This window comes from Panthera tigris, chromosome E1 (assembly GCF_018350195.1).
Source record: "Panthera tigris isolate Pti1 chromosome E1, P.tigris_Pti1_mat1.1, whole genome shotgun sequence".
NCBI classification, from domain to species: domain Eukaryota; kingdom Metazoa; phylum Chordata; class Mammalia; order Carnivora; family Felidae; genus Panthera; species Panthera tigris.
This window is the reverse complement of record NC_056673.1, coordinates 59,685,107-59,702,927: the sequence shown is the minus strand read 5'-3', so window position 1 is coordinate 59,702,927 and position 17,821 is coordinate 59,685,107. Positions and strand designations below refer to the sequence as shown.

General features: G+C 57.4%; 1 protein-coding gene and 1 long non-coding RNA gene across 2 annotated transcripts in view; one reads left to right on the top strand and one right to left on the bottom strand.

The window, feature by feature from the left end:
* Nucleotides 1-2,156: 2,156 nt before the first annotated feature.
* On the bottom strand, nt 2,157-4,458 carry LOC122233581. Its single transcript, XR_006211210.1, has 2 exons — nt 4,327-4,458; nt 2,157-2,722 (listed from the first exon to the last, which is right to left on the bottom strand). It is a non-coding gene; the product is annotated as an uncharacterized LOC122233581 (long non-coding RNA).
* A 191-nt stretch (nt 4,459-4,649) lies between these two features.
* SLC38A10 (solute carrier family 38 member 10) overlaps nt 4,650-17,821 on the top strand; it is a 46,590-nt gene continuing 33,418 nt past the window's right edge. Inside the window, 6 exon segments of the mRNA XM_042965767.1 lie at nt 4,650-5,054; nt 10,166-10,283; nt 14,955-15,000; nt 15,760-15,853; nt 16,060-16,203; nt 17,422-17,546. Coding sequence (XP_042821701.1) covers nt 4,956-5,054; nt 10,166-10,283; nt 14,955-15,000; nt 15,760-15,853; nt 16,060-16,203; nt 17,422-17,546 — 626 coding nt within the window. The 5' untranslated portion in view covers nt 4,650-4,955.

The window sequence follows — 17,821 nt, the reverse complement described above, 5'->3', positions numbered from 1 at the left end:
GAGTGTGGAGGGGGCACAGGGTCAAAAATGGCCACTGGCTTTCACTTCCGTCCTGAAAACTTCAGGTGGGGCAGGATGAGCTGGGTGTCTGTGCCAGCAGGGATTGGATGGTGGGGAGGCCACCCAGCACTGACGTGGATGGGGAGGGGATCCGGGGGGGGGGGCAGGGGATTGGAGCCCGAAGGACGTGGGTGGGCGTAAGCCAGGGAGTTGCTAATGCCGAAGGGGGACTTCTAGAATGAACACCATGGCCCTGGACCTCCACGGGCGTTTGGAGGTCCTGCCACGAACTCGTGGCTTTTAACACGCACAGATGGGCTTACGCGGAAGTCCGGCCGTGAGCGTGTGGTGTATGCCCCCCGACCTCCTAGCTCTGTCACTGAGTGGCCCGGGAGCAGGGACATCCCACGGCTGAGCGCACACCCGGGGCCCAGATCTTTGCTTCTATTACCATTCTCCATCGGAAAGAATCGGGGATCCTTGGAGAAATGACTAATTGCAGGAGAAGTACGAGATGAGCCGGGGACATCTTACTGAGCAAGAAAGCAAAAGTCCTCAGATCATGACGAGGACACACCGAGGGACAGTGCAGATCTGGGATAAACTAGAACACGGGGAAGAAAACCAGTGATAGTCACGGATTACGACCCACTGAATAAAATAGGAAACCACGAGTCTGCACGGATATCGATCAGTTGATAAATTGGAAGTTTGATAGGGACCAGGATATTTAGTTTCGAATTACCTGCCCCAAAGCACTCATTAATTACAAACGAGAGAGAGGTAACTTTACGGTGGAGAAGCCTACCTAATCAGGCCATCAAAGAGAACATCGTCCGTGATTGGACAAAGCAAAGTCTTGCAGCACCCGCTAGGATTCAGTGAAAACAGGTCATCACTTCTAAGATATTCCTGACAAAGAAACGTAACTTAAATCTCAGAATGAGTGTAGTAGGCACAAAGGCCTCCCCAAAGATGTGCACCCCTTAACCCCTGGAACCTGTGAATGGGCTCATCTGGCCCAGGGGACTTGGTAGAAAGGGACTAGGGTAATAGGCCTTGAGATGGGAAAATTATCCGGGGTTATCTGATGAGCTCAATCTAATCATGTGACTCCTTACAACTGGAAAACTTTTCCTGGCTGGGTCAGAGAAATGCACATTGAGGGGGAGTTGACCCCTCCCTCCGTTGAAGCTCTGAGAGTGGAGGAAGGGGACCATGAGGTGGCCTCCAGAACCTGGGGACGGCCCTCCGTTTACAGCTGGCAAGAAAACAGGGCTATTGGGCCTACCACTCTAAGGAAGTGAATTCTGTGGGCATTCAGGAGCAGGAAACTGATTTTCCCCTAGGGCTTCCGGAAAGGGGGTGGCCTGCCCAGGCCCTGACTTCGGTTGCTGAGACCCATACTGGACTTCTGACCTACCGAACCGTAAGGTAAGGGATTCGTGTTGGGTAAACTGATAGGTTTACAGTGATTTGCTACAAAAGCAATGGAGAACTAATACAATGAGAAGACATCAGACAGGCCCAGTATGAGGGACATAGGGTTAGTTATCAAGCACATAGAAAGAACTTCTCAAAATTCATAAGCCAATTAGAAGAATGGGTCAAAAGGACCAGGCATTCCACAGAAGAAATACGAATGGACGATAAAAAATACGAGTAGGTGGTTGACCTACAAGTAAGGAGAACAAATTAAAACCACAGGAAGATTTCATTTTAGTCACCAGACTGACCACATTGAGGATACCAAGTGATGGTGACAATTCAGGGCAGGGGAGCGCAATGCACGGCCCTCAGGCCAAATGGGGCCGGCCAATATTTTTGTAAATAAAGTTTTATTGGAACACAGACACACTCCTCTGTTTACGTATTGGCTAGCGCTGCTTTTGAGCTACGACAGCAGAACTGAATGGTTGGGATAGAGTCCACATGGCTTGCAAAGCAGAACACATCATCTGCTACCTGACTCTTTGCAGGAAAGTTTTCCAGCCTCCGATGTAAACTCGCAAGAACTCTTGTAAGTACTTTGAAGTACAGTATAAGCAGTTCGGCCATATCTAGGAACATCGAAGGCTCGCATACTCTCCAATCTACAATTCCCCTCGTAGGTACCTGCTCTAGAGAAACTCTAACAGAGGAAAGAGACAATACCGTCACTGTATCACTGTTTATAATGGCAAATAACTGGAAACAAGTGAGGTGCCCTCAGCAGGAGCATAAACACATGTATTCTGGGCTATCAGAACAGTAGACTTCCATAGAGCAGCAAGAAGGAATGATTCAGAGCAGCAGTATGATGGTGAATCTTGCCAACGGTTGAGTCAAAAGAGAAGTTACAGAAGAATACACACATGTGAGTCCACGAGTAGAAACATCAAAAAGGCCCAAATGCTCTACCCCGTACGCTGCTGAATTAATTAGGCTACAACTTGGGCTTCATGCAACGGAGTCCAAAGTAGCAATGGCTTAAACGGGAGGTTTGTCTCCACTCCGTGGAGCAGTGTGGAGGAGGCAGTCAGGGGCTGGGATGATGGCTCTGCCATCTCATGTTGTCCAGGGATCCAGGCTCCTTGCAGCTGGCTGTTCCACTCCTGCCACGGTCCGCATGGCCCGAGCCGGCTTCCGCCCGTGACCTCTATGTTACAAGCAGTAGGATGAGGCGTCACCAGACACGAGGGAGGCTGGGAAGTGCGTTCTTTATCCTAGGCAGCCGTATGTACTGGAGAAATTTGGGAGACAGAAAAAATGAATATTAAGAGACAAATAGTAAACTTCCCAGTAATTGTTTAGGGATGTATCCATATGTGGTAAACCTTTAAGGAAAGTAATGAGGGGGTGCCTGGGTGGCTCAGTAGGGTAAGCACCTAACTCTTGATCTCAGCCCAGATCTTTTTTTTTTTTTTAATGTTTATTTTTGACAGAGAGAGAGACAGAGCACAAGCAGGGGAGGGGCAGAGAGAGAGAGAGAGAGAGAGAGAGAGAGACACACACACACAAAATCTGAAGCAGGCTGCAGGCTCTGAGCTGTCAGCACAGAGCCCGATGTGGGGCTCGAACCCAGGAACCGTGAGATCATGACCTGAGCCAAAGTCGGACGCTTAACCAACTGAGCCACCCAGGCGCCCCTCAGCTCAGATCTTGATCTCAAGGTGGTGAGTTCAAGTCCTGTGTCGGGCTCCGTGCCTGGCATGAAGCCTATTGAAAAAAAGGAAAAGTAATGAAATGATAAAATCTGGATAGTGATGATCCCGAAAAGCTGTGTCCACATCTGGGAAGTGGACAGGAAGGTAGACATGTGGAGGGGCCAAAGGGAGTCTCTAAGTTAGTATTCTGTCTTAAAGCCGAACGGTGGGGTCATGAGTATTTATCACTCTCTGTGGAAACACACATTTGAGTTTCATAACCTATCTTGCATGCTAACATCTCACAAAAATTACGTAAGTAATAAAAAGGTTATAGAATGTATGTATGATTTCTATAAAGGAAAATAAATGGCATTTCCTGTTTTGACTTTGAATTTAAGTACTCTTTACCCGGTATTCCCTCTTCTTCCTCTCGTGTCTGGGGTGGGGTGGGGCGGGGGGAGAGCCTTATCTAGTGGCTGCCCTGCGTGCAGCTGAAGAATCAGCTTCTGCTCCAGGACAGAAGGTCCTTGGTGTGTCCACAAACGCGGTCGCCTTATATCCTCTCCCAGCAGCTGGTAACTCCTCCTGTGCACAGCTCCACCTTGCTTGGATTTACTTGCTTCCTCCTGAGAAGGTCCTTCCCAGCCCTCCTGTCTCTATGCATCCAGTCAGCAGACACATAGCGAGCATCGCCAGGTGCCAGGAATTCACAGATGTCCTCTCTCCATTCTCTCCCTTAGTCTTCCATTCCTGTTTCTCCCTCAAGGCCAGGCCTAGAAGCTACCTCCTTCTTGAAGCCCGCCTAGATTTCAGGACTCCTATTGGTCTCTACCTCTCTTGTCCTCTCACAGTATTTTCTCTGCTCCTTTTACAATGTTAGCTTCTCTCTTTGCACTGATCCGCGTGTAGTGCTAAAGGGCGCCGGCCCAGGAAGCAGATCCCCACGCCCTCTCCTACCAGCTGTGCGCCCACCAAACCTCTCTGTGCCTCCGCGTGTCACTCGTAAAACGGAGGTGCTAGCTCCTCCACACTGGTTCGGTGTTCGGCTCCAACACTTAAGCCCCGGTCCCCGCGGCCGGGGTACCCAGCACACGCCCCGAAATCGGTCCCAAAGTGTAATCGCTGAAACTGAACCCCCCAAGCCCCGCTCTTCCCCGAAAGGCGCCGCGCTGCCCTTTCTCTCTTGACCGCCACTGACCTTGTCCTCCAGCCCCTGCAAGGCGAGGCTCAAGAAACCGGATCCGCGGGAAAAGCGGTCTGAAGCTCCGGACGGATGCGGACCCTCACCCCGAACACGGCAGGCCCCGCCTGCGACCCGCCGACCGCAGGCCCCAGGCCCCGCCCCGGAAGCCCGCACCCGCTTCTCATTGGCTCACGATCCGACGAGGCCCGCCCCACCAGGCCACGTCGATTCTTCCTCCACGCCAGCCCCGCAAGACACCGCCGGCCCTTCCAGGCCCGCCTTTCATTGGTGCTCGCCCCTCAGAGCCCGCCTCCTGCCGTCACTTCCGGGCAGGGGAGGCTGCGGAAGGCGGAAGTGTTCTCGCAGAGGCGGCCGTGAAGTCGGGCTGAGGTGTCCCTGGCTGGTGCCTGGCTACTCTTCCGCGTGTGGGAGCGGGGACCCGGAGGCGGCCCCGAGAGCTAGTGGGGGAGGGGGGCGATGCCATGAGGCAGCCGGAAAGCCTGGCGAGGTCTGGAGGTTGACTGTCCCTGCCGCCTTCCCGTGAGGCCGCCGCCTCCAGGCAGCCGCCCGTTCCCCTCGGGGTCTCTCATCCTGCGGTCGTCCAGCGCCTGGGACCGGAGCTCCCGGGCCCTAGACACCGCGCTATGACGGCGGCCGCCGCCTCCAACTGGGGGCTGATCACCAACATAGTGAACAGCATAGTAGGGGTCAGTGTGCTCACCATGCCTTTCTGCTTCAAACAGGTGAGTCCAGCGGGACAGGGGTCGCCCCTTCGCCGCCGCGGGCTCACCCGGCCCAGGGTCCGCTGTTGGCGGGGCGCGGGGAGCCAGGGCCGGGTGGATGTGCGGGAGAAGCCCCAGAGGATTCCCTCCGTAAAAGGCGCGCGGTGGCGGAGCTTCGGCCTTGGCCGGAGAGTTCCCGGTTAACAACTTGAGACCCCAGTGCAGAGCGTGGCAAAGCGGACTGATGTTTCCCGGGTGGGGAGTGGCCACAGGATTCGGTGTTATCCCGCTTTAGGATTATAACTTTTTTTTTTGCGGATTTTATTTGTAATCTCTGCACCCAAGAGATTGGGTGCTGGGGCTCGAACTCAGGACCCTGAGATCAACTGAGCCAGGCAGGCGCCCCCTCTTTATTATTATTTTTAAAAACTCTGACCCGACTGCATTTGTAATGGGGGCGTGTGTGTGTTGGGGGGGGCGGGGCACAAGTCAAGTCTTTCGGTCCTGGAACTAGATTGGGGTGTTGGTTCCAAGGTCGTTACAGAATTTGCTAGATTGTGGGTGTCACCATATGTAAATCTTACCTCGGTTGAAAAAATCGGCAATCTATTTAAAAATAGGTGTCGGGCATTAACGACCGGATGGAAAAAAGTCACCTTTTTTGAGATGTGGATTCATTTGGCTTCTGTATAAATAGCGCACAAAAAATAGGTGTTTGGTACTTTAGAAGAGGAACGTTGGTGAAATTGTCAATTGGGCAACTTCTTCCCTAAAAATGAACTTCTTAGCTTCAGTGCCCGGTGGATGGGTGGATGGAGTTGCGGCTCTCCCTGCCCACTGGAGAGAGCTGCTTCCTTGGGGGGGGGGGGGGGTGGGGAGGGCAGGGGGAGGGCAGGTGGCCCGCAAGGCCACACATACCAGTCTTGCGTGATGAAACCAAATAGGTAGAAAAATGAAAATAAAATGACGTTCTGGAACTGAAAGTGGGCATCAGTAGTTTGATTTTGGAGTAACAGACACTTTGCATTTTTCATATTGAGCATCTTTTGGATAAAAATAGCACATTTATGTTTTTAATCTGGAGATTCTTTTTTTTTTTTTTTAATTATAAAAGAGTGTTTATTTATTTTTGAGAGACAGAGACACAACGAAGCAGGGGAGGGGCAGAGAGAGAGAGGGAGACACAGAATCGGAAGCAGGCTCCAGGCTCCCAGCCGTCAGCACAGAGCCCGACGTGGGGCTCGAACCCACGAACCGTGAGATCACGACCTGAGCCGAAGTCAGATGCTTAACCGACTGAGCCCTCCAGGTGCCCCTAAAAATTTCTTAAGTAGGCTCCACCCCCAACATGGGGCTTGAACTCACGACCTTGAGATTAAGAGTCACATGCTCTACTGACTGGAGCCAGCCAGGCACCCCTGAATCTGCATTTATTTTTTTTTTAATGTTTATTTATCTTGAGAGAGAGAGAGAGAGAGAGAGAGAGAGAGAACGAGTGAGGGAGGGGCAGAGGGAGAGGGAGGGAGAGGATCCCAAGCAGGCTTTGCACTGTCCCTGTGGAGCCTGATGCGGGGCTTGAACCCACGGACCGCGAGATCATGACCTGAGCCACCCAGGTGTCCCTTTATCTATTTATTTTTATTTTTATTTAAAAAAAATTAAAAAAAAAATTTTTTTTTTTTTTAACGTTTATTTATTTTTGAGACAGAGAGAGACAGAGGATGAACAGGGGAGGGACAGAGAGAGAGGGAGACACAGAATCTGAAACAGGCTCCAGGCTCTGAGCGGTCAGCACAGAGCCCGACGCGGGGCTCGAACTCACGGACCGCGAGATCGTGACCTGAGCCGAAGTTGGCCGCTTAACCGCCTGAGCCACCCAGGCACCCCTAAAAAAATTTTTTTTTAACCTTTATTTATATTTTTGAGACAGAGAGAGACAGAGCGTGAGCGGGGGAGGGGCAGAGAGAGAGGGAGACACAGAATCTGAAACAGGCTCCAGGCTCCAAGCTCCAAGCTGTCGGCACAGAGCCCGACGCGGTGCTCGAACTCACGGACCGCGAGATCACGACCTGAGCTGAAGTCGGATGCTTAACCGACTGAGCCACCCAGGCACCCCAATCTATTTATTTTTAAAGTCAACTCTAGCCCCAACCCGGGGCTCGTACTCACGACTCCAAGATCAAGAGTGCACATTCTACCGACTGAGCCAGCCAGCCAGGTGCCCCTGGAGATTCTTGGTCCCCCGCCCAGGGCCTACCAGCCTGCATTCCTTTAGAGCTCCCATGTGGGTTACTGATCTGTTGACAGACACGTGGGCGGGAGGACAGGGGCCCTGCCTGCCGAGGTGACAGGCCACGTTGCACCTGCTGCTGCAGAGCCCACGGCGCCCATCTGTGTGTAAGCGCTGCAGATCCCAGCGTGCACTGTGACTTGCCTGGCGTGGCCCGGCCTCCCGGGACACGTGTGGTTGCGTGCCTGCAAGTCCCGGCTGCCGGCTGCCATCCTTGAAATCGATCGGTGAGGTGCCACCGTGGCAGGGCTCTGGCGAGGCACGCGTTTGGACCCGGGTGACTCAGCCGTCCCCGAGTCTGCTGTGGGGTGGGCACGAGGCCCTGCCAGAGCATTTAAACGTGGCCCAGACTCACTGGCCCAGGGGGAGCTCACAGCTGAGTGGCGGAGGCCCACGTGCACGCACAGAACCGCAAGTGGTTCCCCCACCCTGAGGGCCTGGCGGGGTTGGGACAGCCACTCTCGTCGGGCCGTGGCATCCCCTCCGTGGGCGGCCCTCGGCTGGAGCGCAGCAGGAGGCCAGCGGGCACTTTGGGGATGCGTGTGCTTAGTGTCCGACAGCCATGCCATTTAAAAAAAGTTGGTCTGGGGCTTTTTTTGTTGGTCTGGTTGTAGTAAGTCGGGTCCTTTAAGCAAAAATGGACATTTTGCCGAAGCAAGACATACATACAAAGAAACACCCTCTTAGGTGTCCTCGTGCCGGGTTGTGAGAAAGTGAGCACACACGGGTAACTAGCTCCCGTGTCAAGGAACACAGCCTTGCCAGCACTGTCCCCTCCACGGGCGGCCCACCCTCTTACCTCTAGGGCCGTCCGTGGGTGGTGCCTCTGTGTTGACGTTATGGACACAGAATCATCCTGCTATGTGCATTTTAAATTAAAAACAAATTTTTTTTTAATTAAATTTTTTTTTTTTTTTATAAAAAATTTTTTTTTAACGTTTTCTTATTTTATTTTTGAGACAGAGAGAGACAGAGCATGAACGGGGGAGGGTCAGAGAGAGGGAGACACAGAATCCGAAACAGGCTCCAGGCTCTGAGCTGTCAGCACAGAGCCCGACGCGGGGCTCGAACTCACGGACCGCGAGATCATGACCCGAGCCGAAGTCGGATGCTTAACCGACCGAGCCACCCAGGCGCCCCTAAATTAAATTTTTTGAGAGAGACAGAGCACGAGCAGGGCAGGGGCCGAGAGAGGGAGACGCAGAATCCGGAGCAGGCTCCAGGCTCCGAGCTGTCGGCACAGAGCCCGACGCGGGGCTCGAACTCACGAGCTGTGAGCTCATGACCTGAGCTGAAGTCGGGCGCTCAACTGGCTGAGCCCCCAGGCACCCCTGCTATGCGCGTTTTAATGTCTACCTACCTACCTGTGCGTTTTAATGTCTGTTATACAGATACGCTACAATTCATTCCCTTCCCTGCATCTGGAGCTCTGTGCGCACCTGTGCGCGGGCTTTGCCGGCACGTGTGCATTTCTCTGGGGTGTTTATCTTCGAGTAGAATCGCTGGATTGTAGGGTATGTTGTATGTTCGTCTCTGGTCGACACCAGTAGGACACTTGTTTCTTCAGCTTTTATTTTTTTGTTTTATTTTTTTTTTCCTGCAAATATGGGTAATGCGCTTAGATTACACAGCGGAACAAAGGGAGTGAGAAGGAAACGACATCTAAGTGAGTCACCCAGAAATTCTTACAAAAGTCCGAGGCTGGGTGTAGCCCCCAGGAACCAAGTCACCGTTGACATTAGGAACTGATAGAAAATTTTACAAAAGTCTGCTCGTTGCAGCATTCAGGCACTTGTACGAAAGAAAGGAGGGCTCTCTCTATAGGGCTCCTGACTTGTAACAGGGACCCCTGGTACCTCACCTGACACGGGGGACCCGGAAGTCAGAGAGGAAAGACGACTGGATAAAACAAAGATACAGTCACGGAGGTTCTCTACTGGTCTGCTCTGTAGGGGCACCAACCTTCGGGTTGTTTCCCCTGCTCTCAACTCAACCTCAAAACCCAGTCCCAAGACCCTGTGTTTATTTCAGTTGCTTAAATTTTTTTTTTTATTACCACGAGTGGGGGAGAGGGGCAGAGAGGGGGCGGAGAGAGAGAGAGAGAATCTTGAGCAAGCCCCACACCTAGTGTGGAACCGGACTTGAGGCTCAGTCTCATGACCCTGGGATCATGACCTGAGCCAAAATCGAGAGTTGGATGCCCACTGACTGAGCCACCCAGGCGTTTTGACCTTGTGTTTATTTCTAAAAATGCTCTAGCCCTTTAGACGCTCCCCAAGGCTTCCTAGTCCCTGCCCTGAAGCTGTTTCTTCAGCTTTCGATTACGGATAAATCTTCCGTACATGCAGGTTTTGGAGTGAACGTGTATGTGTGCATTTCTCCCGGGAAAATAGCGGGGGGTGCGATCGCTGGGTCAGATGGTGACTCTGGAACTCGTAAGAAAGGTGTCAATGTCATTTTTAATCTCTTCCTTCCGGAATGTGGTCACCACTCATAGCTGCTGATGTAAGTGGCTAGAAGGTGGCGAACTGCGGGGTGCACGCGGAGAACTGGGGGGGCCGCTCGTTGGCGGCACCTGGCTGTTCATTAAGACTCGGAGAGGCCACCGAGGAAATGGTGTCCGTGGCACTCTTTCAGGGCCGCAACGCGTGTGGCCGCCACACGTGGGGAATCGGTCCCTGTCAGCGCTAGGGATTGTCACCCGTGGGCAGAGAAGCGAGGCAGAGCCGGGGTCTTGGATCAGCAAGAGCGGAGGGAGGCGGGGAGGGCTCTCGGGAGCCACGCGCGTGAGGCCACCGTACCGGCTGGTTTTATTTTGTCTCTTTTTCTCCCAACCCTCCAGTGTGGCATTGTCCTGGGGGCCCTGCTCTTGGTTTTCTGCTCTTGGATGACACATCAGTCCTGCATGTTCCTGGTGAAGTCCGCCAGCCTGAGCAAGAGGAGAACATACGCCGGCCTGGGTGAGAGCGCTGGCCCCTGGCGCGGTGGCCCCAGCCCGAAGCCCCTTCTTAGGCAGGCAGCACGCGCTCTGGCGCCGGGCCCTTTCTCCCTCGTTCGTTTGCTTTTCGTCCACTTTATGCTTCCGGACTTCCTTGAACGGCATTTCTTTTCCTTATCGTAAAGCGTAACTCGGTTTTCAAAAACCGTTAACGGAAACACGTGCGTTACCATCGAGGGGACCCTTGTTCCGCCGTCCCCGACTTGTGCAAATACCCGTGGGGAGTCTCCCTTCCGAACTCCGGCGGGACCCGTGGTCCTCAGGCCCGGGGTCTGCTGTGCTTCCGCGCCGTGGATGCCATGGGGGAGACGGTCATGGGCTTGGGCCGGTGGCGGGCCCGTCACCTGCCTCCCTAGCGGTGCTGTTTCCCCGATGCTCACGGTTGTAAGTTTGTGTCCTTTAGTTCTGTCTTCCTTGGATTTCGGGCGAGGGCGAGGGCGAGGAGGCTGCGCTTTCTGCTTCCTTTTGGTTTGGACTGTTTCCTAGGCCGCTTGGCTCCGCGGGCGGGCCCCTTACTTTCCCAGCGTCCTCGGGCTGGTGTGGATTCCGCACCGCGGATGTCTGGCGTGGGGGATCTCAGAGCTGGGCAGAGTCCCCGGGCTCCGGACCAGAGCCCCTTCCCGGCCTCCCCCACCTCCCGCCAGCGTGTGGCTGGGGCGCCGGGGCTGAGAGGGGGCGGCGAGAGGAAGCGGCGTGCGGATTCCAGGGGCCAAACGAAATAAAAGCATCTGCGGGGTCCGCGCGTGGGCCCTTGGCGGCTCCACCTCGGGTTTCCTTCCAGTTCGTCGGCTTTGCGTCGGCGCCAAGCTGCCAGCATCCGCTCTGACCTCCGAGCCGAAGGGGCGCCTCCTTCTCTCCTCCCCGAAGAGAGCCGTGCTCTCAGGCCGTCGTCGTCGTCGGAGCCACCTGAGGAAGGGATAGTGACAGGTGAACGGACCGCGCCGGGATGAATCGTGCTCCGGGGCACCCCTTCCCCCGCCTGTAGGGCCCTGGCCTCGGGGTCCCCTCTCTCCTCTCTGAGGGTCTGCATACGGCGGGGTTTCCCGAGAAGACGGCCCACGAGGTGCTTGGCTGTGCCCCGAAAGAGGACGTGTGACTCTAGGCCCGGGAAGGCCGCGGGTTTGACAGCGGTCCGTCTGATTATTCTTAGAAAGTCCCCGAGAAGGCAGACCGATGTGGTGGCACATGAGAGGCCGAAAGGGAATCGGACAGTGGGCGCCCGTCTACGCGGCTGCCTGGGCCCCCCCTCTACGCGCTTGGGGCGACTGCAGCTCCGCTGCTAGAAGCAGAAGAGGCCCCAAACCACCACCGGTCTTCGGTTGTGGGTGGTGTCTTTCGTTCAGCAAAGTGGCTCAGTTGGGTGAGCTCCCGCCTGCGGTGTCGGCCGCCTGGTGTCCAGCCTCGGGCCTGGCCCCGTCTCCCAGAAACAGAGACCCCGCCACTCAGAGAGGAGTCCTCGACAGGAGAAGAGTGCCTCTCGGACCCACACCTGGGCGGAGACCTACTGAAGGGTCTTTCTCTCCATCCTCTGCCTCCGGGAAGAGACCGTGAGAGCTTGCGCCACGGCTGGAGAGGGTGGCCCTCGAGGAGGCGCCCCGCATCCCGGTGCCACGGGGTCAGGACAGACCGTCTCTGTCAGCAGACCTCCTGGCCCCGGCGTGCATCGTCCGCTGGGTCCGTGGGCGTCGGGCAGCCGTGGGGGACAGGGACGTGGACAGATGGCGTTCGGCCAGACCTGGAGACCGTGCAGGGCTGGGGCGGGGGCGAAGCTCAAACAAATAGGTCGTTTGAGGCACTAACGCTCCACGGCTGTTGGCGGTGGGGGGGGGGGGGGGGAGGCGCGAACGGGCCTTTTTCACGGGTATGTCTGCCTCGCCCAGACGTGAGTCTACGATGGTTTTGCGGTGTGGTGATCCCCCGCGGTGGTCACGTGCCGCCCCCTCCCTGTGACCCGTGTGAAGGTCACCCGTGTGAAGGGCCACCCTGCTGGACAGGGAGCTCGGCTGGTCGGGAAATAGAGCGCCGGGCGGTTTTTGCTGTTGTTACTTCTGTGTGTTTGTGGCGTTGGCTGCTCACGGGCCGTGTTGGCGAATCTCATCCACTTCTTACCTCCTGCTTCCTCGCCCTGTGTAGCCTGCTTCACGTAGACTTTTCTAAACCTTGCCTTCAGAAGACAGACCTGCGGGCCAGTCCACCTCCTCCAGTGGCCTCAGCCCCCGTGAGGCCACCCTGAGCCCGCACCCCGACCCGTGGAGTGTGGCCGGTGCTTCCGAGCTCTCAGTTGCGAGCACCAGATGCTTTGGTGCTGTGTCCGTGGTCTCGTCGTCCGACCTCCCGGGGGCCTGGTCAGCCTGCTGCCCGCTCCGGGGCCCGGGGTGGGGCCTGCAGGGGGCCTGTCCGGCCAGTTTTCTCCCTGCCTGTCTTCAGATGTGTGACCCACACGTGTGGGTACGCGGCTTGGGCACGAGGGCTATAAAGCCAAGCCTCCTGATGCCCAGGGGTCTCTACACCCTCATTTATGCAACAAATGTTTTATTGTCCTCTGTGCAGGTGGCACTGGGGAATCAAATGCAGTCCGAGGCCCGGCTCCGGGGATGGCCGGGTTGCGGTCGCCGTCCTGTCTTGAACGGCACAGTTTAGTGTGCACACCACCTCCTCTGCCCTGCTGATGCTGGGCGGTGGTCCGGAGGAGGCTTTGGACAGCTGGCGGAGAGAGCGGGAGCGCGGCCCGGCTCCCGCACTGAGCCCGGTGGTCTGAGAGCTCTGTGTCCGTGGCAGCCTCAGGGCCTTGGGCCGAGCAGTGGCCCCCAGGAGGAGCCGCCACCCTGTCTCCCAGGGAAGGACCGGGAGAGCCTCCTGGCACCAGTCCTAGCTCCGCACGAGTGCACTGCTTAGGCTGGTACGGGGCCACGCCTACTGCTTGTCCCCATGAGGCCCGGCCTGTTAGCTGCAGAGTGCCCATCACCGGCGGGGGTGGGGCGGGGCGGGGGGAGGGGGGGAACGGCCTGGCTTAGCTCTGGTCCACACCCAGACCAGATGGGGCTTGCTCAGAAACCCTCTTGCGGACGCCTGCCAGGCCAATGGGGCCGGTCTGGCACTGTGGTTCCACCCTTGAGGGGCAGTCCCGGGCCCCCTCTGCCCTTCCAGCACCGTGCCAGGCGGGAGGCTGGGGCTTGGGGGCTGCTGGGCATTTCTGTTTGAGACTCTGGGTTGGAGGTTGCTGAGAGATCTGCACTTGAAGCAGGGGCGGGGTAGGTAAAGAAAGGAGTGAGTGGGGAGGCCGGGAACTGGGACAGCCCGGTCAGGATGTCATTCTGAGTGTCTGGGTGAAGAGGGTCACCTCCCACCGTGCTCCTCTGCTTCCTAGAGTGCCTTCCATTTTCTTGCTGTCCAGGATGCGGGCGCGTTCTGGAATTTTTTCTGGCAGCTGCTCTGAGCATTTGGAGTATGCTGTAGACATTCCGTCTCCTTGTGCAGAAGGAGAAGGACTGGGAGGGCCAGGAACGGGGCCACCTCTGCGGGGCACTGAGTTCCGGGTCACGTCCAGGGCTGTGCTGCCTGCCGGCCGTCCTTGGGGGCCTTGGAGCACCTCCCTTTGGTGACAGCAGATCTTCAGCTACTGGCTGCCATCTGGAGTCCTTCGTTCGTGAAGGCCTCAACTTGGCCTTGAGTCTCCGGCGGGGAGTCAGACAAACCAGGGAGGCCCGCTCGTAGCCCGTGTCGCCTGTGCCAAGCTCCCTTGCTGTTGGCAGCCCTGTGCCTCTTCCGAAGTCATTTAAAAGTGACGAGTGTTGTTTGGACTCATCGACACCAACTGGCCTGCATGTTTCCTGCTCTCCGAGTCCCTCGGAGCAGGAAGCTGGGCTGTGCGCTCACACCCCCTCTCTGGTTGCCCCTGGAGGATGGGGACTTGCCTGGACGGCGGGGGATGCAGGGTTCCCGGACCGCTGTTCAGTCCTGGGAAGGGCCTTGTGGAGCCCAGCTCTTAACCTCTCATCTGCTCAAAGCCATTCTGTTGCCAAGAAGGAAGGACAGGCAACTCCCCTCCACCGTGGGACACGCTGTTCACCGTCCTGAAAAGGGGCAGGTCTGAGACCTCTTGTCCCCTCCCACCCAAAGTGCCCCACCAGAAAGGATTCTCAGAGTTTTCTTCTGAAATCACAGAGAGTGAACATAAGAGCCCTGAACCAGGTCCCTTTGGCGTGAGCCTGGAGAACCGGCGCTCTGGGGTGACGGGGAAGCGAGGTCTCCTGGCACTGTCCGCCCTGTCCCCGCCCTTCCCCCGCCCGTGTGCACCTGCAGCCTCGGGTCCGGGCCTCCTTCAGGGCTGCGTGTGGGAGACTGCCACTTTGCAGGGACAGCTTTCCTTTGTTTTGTTTTGTTTTGTTTTGTTTTGAATGAGAAAAGCCGACTGCCTGTGTCTTTCCTTTGCTTTGTTCTTTTTCCTGTGCTTTCCTTGATGATAGACCGGAAGCAGCACGGAACCAAAATCCTAGCACGCTCTCCTCACGCCCGTGAAACTCCAGACCGCGGGTCCTTGTCACATGGCCGTCCTCACCTCGTTTTAGAGGCGTTTTTGGCGGCGCGCTTTCCGTGTTCTTGGCCAGGAGCTGACTCTGTGTTTCCGCCCTAGCGCTGCACGCCTACGGGAAAGCGGGGAAGATGCTGGTGGAGACCAGGTAGGTGGAGCGGCCTCGCCGACCTGACGCCCGCTGCCCTTCGTCGCCCGTGCTGAGAAGCCGGGGGACAGCTGCTGCGTGAGCCACGTGCCTCAGACGTGCGTTGGTTTAGAAGGCTACCCTGTTCTGAGGTGTCGCCTACTAAGGAGCTGAGAGTTCAAGTTGGTGTTCCCTTGAAATGATTAGAGTCGAGGGTGAAAGTCTTACTTAAGCCTCAGGACCGGACAGCTCGGAACACAGAGCGCAGCAGCGCTCGCTTGGCTGGGGCCCCTTCCTCGGCACCCCTCCCGAAGCCCATGCGCCCCCAGCCCCGCAAGCTGTCGCCTCAGGGCGGCATCAGATTGGACGTGTCCTATCTTTCTCCCTTTGGAGTGAAGTTTTGCGAGAAGAAAAAATTGCCGGGAAATTGCCCTTGTAGACTTCTAAACCAGGGAATCGTGAACGCAGAAGAACAAGTCTCTCTGGAAGCAGTCGATTGTTCTTTTAACTTGAGCAGCATCGCGGGGCGCTTTGGTAGCTCCGGAAGGTGTGTGCAGCCCCCCGTGGGGAGGGAAGTCTAGTTGCTCAGTGTGCGTCGCGTGTGATAGGGCGCACTGCGCCCCCCAGCCCCGCAGACCGGTGAACGCTGGGCACCGCGTCTGCCATGGGGCCCGGCTCCGGGCGGTCGCCGGCCAGCCGTGATCGGCGGGGACTCCCGGGGCTCGACCCCTGGCCTCCTGCTAGGATGGTGCCCTCTCAACCCCCCCGCGTTCTCCGCAGCATGATCGGGCTGATGCTGGGGACCTGCATGGCCTTCTACGTTGTGATTGGCGACTTGGGGTCCAACTTCTTTGCTCGGCTGTTCGGGTTTCAGGTAAGACACGCCCGGGCCCGGTACCCTGGAGGGTCCGTGGCCGCTCCTGTGGCGGTTCCGCGTGGCGCCCCTGTGGGGCCACTGCTCAGCCCCGTGCAGACGGGAGGGCCGGCGGGATGGGCCAGGGTTGGTTCCAGGCGCGCAGGTTCGTAACGCTGGGGGTCCCCCAGGGCGAGGCCTTCCCGGCATGCTCGGCTCCCCCCTAGGTGACCGGCACCTTCCGCGTGTTCCTGCTCTTTGCGGTGTCCCTGTGCATCGTGCTCCCACTCAGCCTGCAGAGGAACATGATGGCCTCCATCCAGTCCTTCAGCGCGATGGCCCTCATCTTCTACACCGTGTTCATGTTCGTGGTGAGTGGAGGCCGCCCGAGGCTCCGGGCTGGCGCCCCGCTGCCTTCTGGGGACGACGGGAACGTGGTTGGCAGCCAGAGTTATCCTCGTGAGCCCCGGTGGGGCACACGGGCCGCCTGGCCTCGGGGGCCGTCGACGGCGGGGGAGGGGAGTCTTCCAGGGCGGGGGGCGCGGCCGACTCCCCAGGAGACAAAGTGTGGATGCTCCTCGTTTTACGGAAAGACATTTTCTGTGTAGCTTGGGATCGGGAGGCTTGGCGCCAGTGTTTAGTCACGAGGGGGCAAGTTGTTTTCTCGATGACCGTGTACAGCCAGCCAGCTCTGGGGGGTCCGGTGTGGAGCTCACGCCTAGAATGCTCCTTTCCTATGAGTGCCCGGAGGCCCCTCGGAGCCGAGCCCCGGACCTGCCCGTTCACGGCGAAGGTCAGAAGCGCCCACTCCTGAGTGAACGGGGTGGAAATACTACAGTGGGTTTTCCTCGGGACTCCGAGCGCTGGGGGGGGGGGGGTGCGGCCAGCACCCCCAGTTGTGAGGGCCAGTGTGGTGATGGTCGCCCCTGCTCTCCAGACAGCCCTGTCCTCTATGGGTTTGTTTTTTATTCTTTTTTAAAATTCGTGTATTTGAGAGAGAGAGAGAACGAGCGGGGGAGGGACAGAGAGGGAAAGAGAGAGAATCTCAAGCAGGTTCCGTGCTGTCAGCACAGAGCCCAATATGGGGTTCAAACTCACGAACCCCTGAGGCCATGACCTGAGCCGAAATCAAGAGTCAAACACTTGACTGACTGAGCCACCCAGGAGCCCCAGGTTTGTCTGGGTTGGGGGTGGCACTCAGCTGCCTCAGTTGGTGGAACGTGCGGCTCTTGATCTCCGGGTTGTGAGTTCGAGCCCCGTGTTGGGTGTAGGACTTACTTTAAAAAAAAAAAAAAGGAGGGACCCGCCCAGTTTGTGGGGACCATCTGGGCCTCGCCGTGTCCCGTCTGTGCCGAGTCCCCAGTGCAGGCAGCCGCCCGGAGGCCCAGGAGGGTCCTGCAGCAAGAGCTCCTGGTGGCTGCGTGCGTCCAGCCCGTGGCACAGCGGAGGGCAGCGGACTGGGGACCCCGGGCCCCGGCCGGCAACGCCAGCTCTTGCTGCAGGGGAGCACGTGGCCGAGGCCCCGGGGGTCCCGGGTCCCGTCTCGGTCGTCCGTGTGTTCTGAGCCCTCCCTTCTCGTCCTCGTGCAGATCGTGCTGTCCTCCCTCAAGCACGGCCTGTTCGGTGGGCAGTGGCTGCAGCGGGTCAGCTACGTGCGCTGGGAGGGCGTCTTCCGCTGTATCCCCATCTTCGGCATGTCCTTCGCCTGCCAGTCGTAAGTGCCGTCTGCTCCCAAGGGGCCCCAGGCGCCAGCGTGTTTCGTGGGGCGGGGGTCCGATGCAGGAAGTGGGCGTCGTCTGCTCTCTGTAATTGGTGACGCGGGCCACCAGCTTGCGATGCCTCGTTTCGCTGTGACTTGTCCCCCCTCCAAGTTGAGGGAGAGAGCTGTGTGTATTTTTATCGAGAGGGAACTCGACTTCATTTCTGAGACGTGCTGCTGGCAGTACTGGGGACAGTGCCCAGTTCGCCACCCCCCTCCCCGAAGAGTTG